This window comes from Poromitra crassiceps (assembly GCF_964638095.1).
Source record: "Poromitra crassiceps genome assembly, chromosome: 18".
NCBI classification, from domain to species: Eukaryota; Metazoa; Chordata; class Actinopteri; order Beryciformes; family Melamphaidae; genus Poromitra; species Poromitra crassiceps.
In genome coordinates, this window is record NC_139636.1 from 11,700,563 (window position 1) to 11,712,133 (window position 11,571).

The following is an 11,571-nucleotide window of genomic DNA, read 5'->3' on the forward strand; positions in this document are numbered from 1 at the left end:
GTATGCGCCTCACTTGGCTAAACCAGAGGCGTGTATATAGAAGAGTCGCAACATCTCCATTCACTCCAATGGACCACTTTTTTACTCTCAAGAGTTCCAGGAAGTAAGGTCCTGGATTAAGGAGCACTGTCGAGTTGCAGCAAAATGGACAGTTTGTGTTGTACTTTGAAACTTTTTTTTTTAAATCAAATTGCTTTATTTTAGCTTTCAAAAGTAGCGTGAGACAACCTTCCTGGCTGTTCATTGGCTAATGAGTCATGCATTTTGGTCCTCCGCTGACTCAACTCTCTCTCTCTAAATTGCTCTGGGCTAAACTACACAGAGGATTCCACCATGTGTGGAAACAAATGACACAAAACAATGCCTCTTGCCTGAAAGGGTACAGTAACTCCAGCAAATGCCTGGGCCTGATTCAATGGACATAGTTCAGAGTTCATGTCTGAAATGGCTATGGAGTAATGGAGTACAGTGGCGAGACAGCCGTCGATGCTGGTTGCTGGGACTTGAAAAGCTGCCGTCTTGGAAAAGTTGTCAACTGGGAATGCCGTCACCTAGAAATGCTGTCACGCTGGAATGCTGTCACCTTGGAATGCTGCCACCTAGGAATGCTGTCACCGAGGATTTCTGGCTTCCGTCTCTCTTATTGCTTATCTCTCATGAAATATGTTGCAGTAAGTCACCCTGCGCTAAATCCTCCGAGACAAACAATGGCTGTTTGCATTACCACCGAGAATGACATGGGTGAGAAAAGAAATGACACTGGGCATAGCTTTGGAATGGTGTCATCTTAAACGTTCTACCTGCCTGCCGCACAAGACGTAACGTTACTGTGTGAACATTATACCTATCTAAGTTTTGCAGTGGCGAGCCTAATCTATGGCTATGAAAACAATATATTCACATGACACTCGGCAGTCCAAAACTCCATATTACTGTTGAGCTGCAACCTGCACCAGCACAAGTTACTGCAATGTCCAATATGCCTTTACTGGTTTCAAATGCTTAGTTTGCATACTATAGTATACATACCGGTACTATATTTTTTTTTATGTGTTCTATGTTATAACAGAAATGAGTGATTTTGTAGTATTATGTAGTTCATGTTTTCATACTAAAACATAATCTCAGTATGTTTTGAATCATGGATGCAGTAGAATGTGTATGTGTCTCTTGGTTTTGAAAATGTATGTTTTCTACAGCACTTTGGCAAAAAAAATAGTTTCTTTCTGATCAACAGTCCTGACAAGACTTCATTGAGAGACAGAACAAGGAGAGAGAGAGAGACACGCTTTGACAGACGGGGTCGAGAGACAGTAAAGCAAGGAGAGAGAGACACGCTGCGAGGACACATGTCAGATTAGACGGGCTGAGAGACATAACAACAAGGAGAGAGAGACATGCTTTGACATATTATGTCAGATTAGACACATCGTTTAGATTGGAGCTGCAATAACAGAGAAAGAGTGTCAGGGAGAAAAACAGGGAAACTGTGTGTGTGTGTGTGTGTGTGTGTGTGTGTGTGTGTGTGTGTGTGTGTGTGTGTGTGTGTGTGTGTGTGTGTGTGTGTGTGTGTGTGTGTGTGTGTGTGTGTGTGTGTGTGTGTGTGTGTGTGTGTGTGGGTGTGTGTGTGGGTGTGTGTGTGTGTGTGCGTTTCTTGTACTATGTAGTGGAACTGGTTCTCGTCTCTGGTAGGTCAAGTAGCCTAGTTTTCAACAACTAATGTGCTCACCACCCCCTAAAAAAAGTCTTGATTCAATTGACTCCGGTGCTGGATCAGTCCATGACAAGAGGTTTCAATAGAATATAAGCTGACCCGCACTCAGGAATTTTTTTTTATTTTATTTTACATGATGTCCATGGTGCAGCCAGACGTTTCGACCACTGCCTTCTTCAGTAGCTGTAAATACTGTAACTAACTTACTAACTAACTTTTATTTATATTTATTTCTTTGTTTTTCAGTTCAATTATATTTAAATTGAAAAGAAATCCAGTATTAAAAAGACACGTTTTTCAGCTTCAAACCGCATGATGTTGTTGACAAAGTGAATGAGTAATCACGTTAAATAATCGTGATCTCAATATCAGTCAAAACAATCGTGACTATGATTTTTGCCATAATCAAGCAGCCTTAATATACAGTACGTAGCCTATAAGATTTTGGGGGTGTAACCGAAAAGTAATAAAGTCTTGTAACAAATTACTACTCCCAGTGAGTAATAAAATGACATAAAGAACGGATACAAGCAGTGATGCTACTATTTTGGGTTGGGGTTAGTAGCCTATATAAGGAGTAAGGAATCAACATTGACCATGAAGTTATTTGATGTGAAACAGCCTGACAGAGCAGGTGAACGCCTACCTGAAACTACAATGACTTGTTTGGTAACATTAACATACTGATGAATGGTGGATGGTGGAGAAGGGGGGTGCTCCTATTATTACCATGACCACTTCCAGTTTCAGTATAAATGGCTCTTATTCTGTATTCTTCAGATTATTGTGAAATCACCACACTTGCTCCCCCAAATTACAAATTAACAACATAGAAGGGGGGGAGAGAGAGAGAGACAGACACACAGACAGACAGGCAGAGAGACAGAGAGAGACATACAGACATTGAGAGAGAGAGAGAGAGAGAGAGAGAGAGAGAGAGAGAGAGAGAGAGTGTGTGTGTGTGTGTGTGTGTGTGTGTGTGTGTGTGTGTGTGTGTGTGTGTGTGTGTGTGTGTGTGTGTGTGTGTGTGTGTGTGTGTGTGTGTGTGTGTGTGTGTGTGTGTGTGTGTGGTGTGTGTGTGAGAGAGAGAGAGACACACCATGTATTCCATGCGTCGGCCCAGGGACTACAGATGGAAATTAGCTTGTTAGCTAGCGTATATCTGGTAATACCATGGACTGTGGCAATACAATACATGTATTGCGCATCGTATAAACAATAAAAAAGGGCAAATAGATAAATGAGGTAACGCTAGTGCAGTGGCAGCACAAAGCAGACGCCTCGTCGTCACGGTAACCGAGCCGTTAACGTTAACGTAAAGCCTGTCAGTGACTCACTTTGCTCTTGACCTCCACCACGCTGACGATGAACGGCTGTGTCCGCTCCCGGTGCTGCTGTCTGGACATGCTGCTGTCCTGTCCTGTCCTGTCCTGTCCTGTCCTGTCCTGTCCGCGCGCTGGAGCACTGCGGATAAACCATGCACCGGAATCAGTGTGCGTTCCTCTCCTGTCCTGTCCTCTGGGAGCAAACACAACACCACCACGAGCGCACTGACGCTCCGTTCAGCCACGGGGCCGTTGGTTGGTTCGGTCTGTTTGCTTGTTTTGACCGTTAAAACGGCTCCTGTTTCTGTCGCGTGCTGCTGCCCACCGGAGGGGGGGGGGGGGGGGGGGACACAGCCTCGCGACAGGTGGAGCCAGGCAGCCCGGTACTAGAGCGAGGAGAGGAGGGCTGGTGATGCGATGATGTGAGGTGTGTCTCCTCCTCCAACCAACCTCTCTGTGTCTGACCTCCCACTCAGCCTCGCAAATCGCAATTCGACTACTCATTCGTTTCACTCAATCACTGTCTCAGAGGAGCACCCTGCTCCGACACTGCAGGCTGCATTCAAAAGGCCCTTACTTTTTCATACATGTAGCAATCACAACAAAACAGTAGGCTGCTTGGGTCATTCTCCCAAACAAATTACGTTTCCACTTTGAAATTGTCAAAATTTCCATCAAGAGCAAACCTTTTTATTCCATAACATAAAGCCTTGAGGCTTGAAAGGACATGTTAAGCATCCAAGAAAACATATTTTCCCACCTCAGGCATAGCCTACATACAATCCTTAAAATCCTTAATATTATCCCATCCGCATCACAAAACGTGACGGGGTCAAGTCAACGTTTATTTGTCAACATTTATTTGTATAGCACATTTACACAACCAATAAGGTTGACCAAAGTGCTGAACAGCCAATCACAAATATCAAAGAGACATATAGGCTACAGTAGTGTCCTCTAGTAAGAGAGTGGCGTCAGCGGAGGACCAAAATGCGAGACTCATTAGCCAATGAACAACCAGGAATGGGTCTCGCGCTACTTTTGCATGCTAAAATAAAGCTGATAATGTACAATTTGATTCATTTCAAGGGATGAAAAACCCTTTCAAAGTACAACACTGTCTATTTTGCTGCAACTTGACAGTGCTGCTTTTTTTACTTAAGAGTTCCACTTTCTACTTCCTGGAGAAAAAAACTGGTCCATTGGAGTGAATGGAGATGTCGGAAATCATATTATTATACGGCTCTGGGCTACAGTTGGTAAAAATAGGAATAATAATAATAATACATAACAGTAACATAACAGTAACATACCAGTTATTGAGTGTTAAAGTGTGGACCAGTGATGTCACTGGTCCACACTTTAACACTCAATAACTGTCAAATTAAATGACAGACTTCAAAACAGTTTACAGTTTTCTGATATACTACTGATGTTCTAATGATACAAAGCTGGTTGAAAATGGGCGGAGTGTTTCTTTAACATTATGGATGATTGTAGACGCTAGGGGGCCGAGGGTGCTGCTAACACAGTCATCTACAAGGTCAGGTCGCCCAAACACAACAATCTCAGTCTTATTTTCATTAAGGTTAAGAAAGTTTAACTCCATCCCAGATTTAACATCAGTTCAGCAAAGGTTGCATGGAATCTTTACATTTTGGTTTTAACGACAGATACATTTGTATATCGTCTGCAAAACAATGACAAGGAATGTTGCTTCTCAAAAATGGACCGCAAGGACGACAACATATAATAATAAAAAGAGGATGGGGCCCAAAATGGGGTGGTCACATTACACTGATACAGGTACCAACGTACCTGTATCAGTTAGGGTTGAGGGTTTTTCTGGCTGTACACTAGAACTCACACCCAGGTGCTGAAGTAAACGGTGCAGACATGCAGACACCACTTAACCATTTTAATTAAGAAGACGACAATTGCTCGAGTGACATCACTGAGATCACAACTGCCTGGTGACATCACAGTCGAGCAATTGCAATCGCGCGCGCGCGCGCGCGCGCGTGTGTGTGTGTGTGTGTGTGTGTGTGTTTAGAACTGGACTGGACTGAACTTAAGTCCAACTTCTCAATACCTCTCTCTCCCCCGCCCATCTTTTCTCTCCTCCCCGTAGCCTGTGCTGTGCTACCCTGTCCCAATCATTTCCAGTACCACCCGGTACTAGGGCCTGTGTGTGTGTGTGTGTGTGTGTGTGTGTGTGTGTGTGTGTGTGTGTGTGTGTGTGTGTGTGTGTGTGTGTGTGTGTGTGTGTGTGTGTGTGTGTGGTGTACCATGGCTGGGCCCCTACATGCTTATGTAAGAGATACTAATTACCAACACTGGTACAACCAGCCTACCCGATAAGGACGCATTCCACACAGAGAAGAAAGCCGTTTTTTAAATCCGGCCTCTTTCGCTCTTTCTTTTAATGCCATGTCAATTGACCTTTCCTAAGCTCCGCCCCTTTTCAGACTTTCAACGGATCACCACTTTTAATATGTATTACTCTTATTCAGTGTTTAGACATCTTTTTGTACTTCTCATGCCTATAGAACCCATTCTCATTCAGATCTCTTGAGGTGAGACGTCAAGGGACCCCTTTGAAAATGGCCATGCCAGGTTTTCCAAAAATCTAGCCTCACTTTGGAGCGTTGTTGAGTCCGCTTCCTGACAAGCATGACAGAGTTGGCACCAACTGATGCCTTAGGTCTTCTAGTTTCATATGATAGCAGGATCTTCACCCTATCTTTAAAAATGAGCCCGCTACCGCGTCTGAAAGACGGTAATGTCGGCCACGGACGCCTGCGTCCTCATGACCCAGTTGAGAACCACTGGTCTAGATATCTTGAACTGGAGTTATGGTCGTCAAAATGACATTGTTGATATCTGTAATGTTAATTCCGTATTTGTATAATCAAATGTAGCTATTAAATGTTAAAAGAGTTTGCCATACTCACTCCTCTCCCATCTGATGATGGTGAGATCAGGAATGCTGGAATGCGAGGAGAGAGAGGGGGGTGAGGGGAGGATTTGAACCGGAGTCTCTGACTGCCAGCCAAAACTTTGATCCTCACACAACACTGTGCGCTGGCATGTGTATGCCAACGCAGCATGTGTGTATGTGTTCCTTTTCCATGTGTGTGTGTGTGTGTGTGTGTGTGTGTGTGTGTGTGTGTGTGTGTGTGTGTGTGTGTGTGTTCGAAAAAATCAAAGGTGACAAAATAACGATTCAGCCTCAGTCACTTCAGTTTGACTGTGAGTCTTCAAAATAGCTCGGAAGCTGAAAGTAGCAATCCAGAGGGATATAACTCAGTCCAGAGCAATCTAGTAAGAGAGTGGCATCAGCGGATCGTCCAAATGAAAAGTGACTCAGTAGCCAATGAACAGCCAGGAAGGAGGCTCGCGCTACTTTTGAATGCTAAAATAAAGCTGATATTGTACACTTTGATTCTTTAAACAAGTTCAAGTTCAAGTTTATTGAGTGTCCCAGAAGGGCAATTTGGTTTGCAGCGAGTGTAAAAAACACAGACATAGGCACACATGATTAAGACAAAACATAAAAGCAAACACAATGCAGCAGATTTATGCACAACAATTCAAAGTGCAAGTAAAAGTAAACTAAAACAGATACAAAGTGCAACTAAACAGGCATAAATAGTTTAAGGTGCGCATCAGTGCAAAGTGCAAGTAGATGCTACAGTGAGGCCAAGAAATTGCCCTGACAGACTCTCAGCGCAACATATTTCAAGAGAGATGCTACAATGTATCATTGTATAATAATAATAAAACGCAATAAACCCATAAAACAAGTCAAACAAGAGACATTTCTGCAGGTTAAGATACGTACCTCTATAAGGTAGGTTGTGTAACAAAATAACTGAAAGACAGACTGAACAGCGAGTCCCAAGTCAACTGAACAGCAGCAACAGTAAAGTGCGTTATTTTTTCGCCTCTGCAGCATTTCTAGCTCTAATGGAGACAGGCACAAAGGAGTTTTTATATCTGTTTTTCTTAGCCAGAGGGGCACGAAGGCGAAGGCCACATGGAAGCAGTTCGTATTCAGAGCTCAGAGGGTGGGCATCATCTGAGCAGATGGACTTAAGTTTTTTCAGCACCTGTCGGTTAAAAATATTGTCCAGGCTACTGAAATGGACTCCGGTTATTTTCGAAGCCACCTTCACTATTCACTATTCTAAACGTCGGACCCTTTCAAAGTACAGCACAAACTGTCCATTTTGTGGCAACTCAACATCGCTGCTGAATCCAGAACCTTACTTCCTGGAACTCTTGAGAGTAAAAAACTGGTCCATTGGAGTGAACGGAGATGTCGTGACTCTTCTAAATGTATATAGATGGCTCTGACTCAGTCTCTATGGAAAAGTGCAATTTTGCGATCACAATAATGAATGCAAATTCAACCAATCGCCTCAATATAAACACAATCGGAAGTTCCGATTGTGTTTACACTTCCTGTGACTCATAAACCTAGTCTGACTCATATGTGAGTCAAACTAAGTTTGACCAGGTGAGTTGGACTAGTTTGAGCAGGTAAAACAGCTGACATTTTGAGCAGGAAGTCATGACACAATGGGTCAAGTGGGCGGACCTACATAATTTGAATAGCCTTTACATATGGAAATAGAATGTTATGTTGACACTGATGGACAGGATAGAGTTTGTCATTTCTCTTGGCTAAATTAAATTGGAAATTAAATGCATTTTGTTTGATATTGTCCGTTGTAACATGACTACAGAATTGCTTTGTTTATGGATGGAAGAATAATTCCATAAGTGGTAGTATTAGCATTTTTCTCTTAGCGGTTCCTTGCTGTGACAGACCAGTGTTGTTTACCGTAATGACTGTAATACATGGGAAACACTGGTGTGTATGTGTCAAGTCTGAATAGTTCTCCTCTCTCTAATATACACAGACATTCATGAACCAGCTACAGGGCTGCTCTGAAACTTAGCACTTTCATTGCAAATCTACAATGTGTGAGTGAGTGTGTGTGAGTGAGAGAGAGAGGAGAGAGAGGAGAGAGAGAGAGAGAGAGAGAGAGAGGATATTCATGTGGGCTTATGTGAGAAAGACAGATCTGTACCTTGGAGCCACACCCAGGAAACCAGCTCACTCAACCTTAATTAATTCAACCCTTATTTCCACCTCAACTTAATCCCACTTTCCTCCTGCGGGAGTGTGTGTGTGTGTGTGTGTGTGTGTGTGCGCGTGCGTGTGCATGCGTGTGTATGTGTGTGTGTGTGTATGCACACGGGCGTGTGTGTGTGTGTGCGTGCATGTGTGTGTGCGTGAGTGTGTGTGTGTGTGTGAGAGAGAGAGAGAGAGAAAGAGAGAGAAGGTATGTAAGCTATGTGAACCAGTCATGTTAGTGGGCTGGTGAGTTCTGTTCTTTACTTCTAATACTGACTCCTCTCCTCCAGCTTGATTGTAAAAAGATTATCTCCCATCCAAGCCAATTGGCTCATCCCCGCTGAAGCCAGTGTGAACCGTCACTGCACAACAAGGCACCCCCTATGCCAGAGGCGGGGCCTCCCCAGGGGGGCTCCAAACATTTTCTGGGGAGGCTCAGTGAATGGAAGTAAAAAAAAACAACATTACATTAGATATGAGTTATCAAGAGGAGAGCCTAAATGTGTGTGATTTGGTTAAAGAGATAGTTCAGAGACAGTAGTTTTGGGGACGTTTTATAATTGTTTCACACACTTTCCCAGACGCAGAAACTAATACATGCTTTTAGACATAAAGGTAGGCTATGTCAAACAGCAATATCAGGCTATCTTGTTGAGTATCTATGGGATCAAATAACATAATCATGACCCCATGGGTCAAACCAAGCCATTCAGCTATATTTAGAATAGAAGAGACCATATAACATTTCACTGGGACCAAAACGAAAAGCTAAAAATGTTGACGAAACATTTTTTAGTTTTGGTCCAAGTGGAATGTTATATGGTCTCTCCTGAATCGCTTGGTTTGAACAAGTAAAACTATTTTTATAAGCATTTTAGAAAAATAAATGGCGGATTCAATCACTTGGTCCGTATGCTAACCTGGAAGAGGGCGTGCCTTTGGCTCTCTATTCATCCAGGAATTGAGTGAAACTAAGCAAGTAAGGGGCGGGGGTGTATTTCCAAGCTATGTGAGGGTGAGGCCCACAGTCTCAGACTTTGAAACCCCCTGTAGGCCCTATAATAACAAAGATCATATGTTTGCCATACGTGGGCCAGGCAGGCAAGACTTTATTTAGTTGTGTGAGTCATCCCACCGCTCACTGCAAGGTGCATCAAATCAAGTTCAGCTCAGTATGCCGGCTATGTGCGGTATGCAGCGGCCTCGGGTCGGGGGCGTTTGTTTTGTGTGCCGAGGCGTGATAGCTGGGTGGTGACGTGACGTGAAGGACAGGTTTTTATCTGTGTCAGATGGCTCTATTCATATCAGGAGCCACAATACAGGGTGGATCATACACACACACACACACACACACACACACACAGTGCCGGCCCAAGCCTTTATGGGGCCCTAAGCAGAATTTGATTTCGGGGCCCCCACCACCTCGGTGCTGCAAATAATAATATTGACTATTGTCAATGCTGGATCGCTCGTACCTGTAAATCTGACACACATAGTTGTTTTGCCATATCGCCCAGATGCCCATCTGTAACGGAAACATAGCTTTATCTTTCTATTTTTTTATGTTCTCTTTTCATTTTGTATGAGTGTGACACCAGCACTGACAGAGGCAGTGGGAATTGATTAAAACACTAGGATAACTAGCCAGCAGACAATTGTCCAAGTCCCTCTGATCCGAGTCCCAAGCGAGTCTCAAGTCAATTGGTCCCGAGTCTCAAGCAAGTCCCAAGTCTTTCCTTTTGTCGGCAAGTCAAGTCAAGTCAAGTCACAATGTTATTTCAAGTCAAGTCTCGAGTCGAGTCATAGGTTATGTCAAGTCAAGTCACAGGTTAGAAAAAATGACAAGGCAGAGATTATTTAGGCTGCGGACGTGCGCCTTCACGTTAATACGTGCTTGTTGCCAAGCAACACACTTCTCTCAGACGAGCTCCAGACAGCTGACAGACAGCTCCAACTCAGCTCCAACTTATAGAGTTGTATTCAAAGCATAGAAACGTTCTCACAGCTCAATTTAACAGCGCCAACACAAGCAGTTTGATCACAAGTGCAATCAGTACTGAATGCGATGGCAGACTGCGCACTGCGGGCAGTTGACGAAGTCAGGAAGAAATTGAAAGATCTTCCGACGCATTAGCCTTGTACCAAGACGCTGATTACATTACACTGCATTACATTGCTGATGCGTCTATTTACAGCACATATCGATCGATATTTTTGGAGAAGATTCCGGCCGCATCACGCGCAGATCAAGATGAGACAGCTGTCAGTGAGTAGCTACGCATTTGGGTGTAACTTTTACGCCTGCTCCATACACAGACGCAGCGCATACAGGGTGCACTAGTCATAAAATTAAGTTAGTCGTAACTTTGAGTTCTACATCGGACGTAGCGTGTAAACCTAGGCGTACGCCCAGCTGGTGCACTCGGCTGATCTTGTCACAAGTCCGAGTCGAGTTTCGAGTCATTTTCTTCCAAGTCCGAGTCGAGTTTCAAGTATTTACCTTCCAAGTCCGAGTCGAGTCGGAAGTCGTCAAATTTGCGACTCGAGTCGACTCGAGTCCGAGTCCCTATGACTCGAGTCCAATTGTCTGCTAGCCAGTCTGTACACAACATTGTGTTTTTGTATGATTAATATTGACATATTATATAATAAATGATATTGAGAGAGAGAAAAATCAAGTGCTCTTGGGGGGCCTAAACAGGTGGGCCCTAAGCAGGTGCTTAGTTTGCTTAGGCCTAGGGCCGGTCCACCTACACATAGTGGAGGGCAGAGAAGAGAGGATAAGGAGAGAAGGAAATGAGAGAGGAGAGAGGAGAGGAAACATGCACACAGTCTTTGGCTGAAACCAAACATTGAGATGAGGCAAGCAATAGCGTCCTACAAACACACACACACACACACACACACACACACACACACACACTCACACTCACACTCACACTCACACTCACACTCACACTCACACTCACACTCACACTCACACTCACTCACACACACACACACACACACACACACACACACACACACACACACACACACACACACACACACACACACACACACACACACAGTACACCTGACAAAACCGGTTCACCATGTGATTCAGATGCATTCCGATCAAAACATTCACATTTGGAATGCTGACAAGCTCGTCTGTCATTCAGGCTCATACAACACACCTGCTTACGCCCCCTACTGGATGGTGTATGCATGTATCTTTTTTGTATCTATGAAAGAGAACCACTATGAAAATAAAGTAACATGAAATGTTAGAACAAACTACTTACTGGGCGATGAAGAATGCAATACGACTACAGTAAAGCCTACATGAAATGCTGCTTTGCTCTCATTGAAATCTGGATACATAGCACCATCATGTGGTTAAA

General features: G+C 43.8%; 1 protein-coding gene across 1 annotated transcript in view; it reads right to left on the reverse strand.

Moving 5' to 3' along the window:
- The window catches only part of pard6a (par-6 family cell polarity regulator alpha), a 34,117-nt gene extending 30,804 nt beyond the window's left edge, over positions 1-3,313 (reverse strand). Inside the window, exon 1 of the mRNA XM_083655006.1 lies at positions 3,052-3,313. Coding sequence (XP_083511132.1) covers positions 3,052-3,120 — 69 coding nt within the window. The 5' untranslated portion in view covers positions 3,121-3,313. The remainder of the gene's footprint in view (positions 1-3,051) is intronic.
- Positions 3,314-11,571: the final 8,258 nt, after the last annotated feature.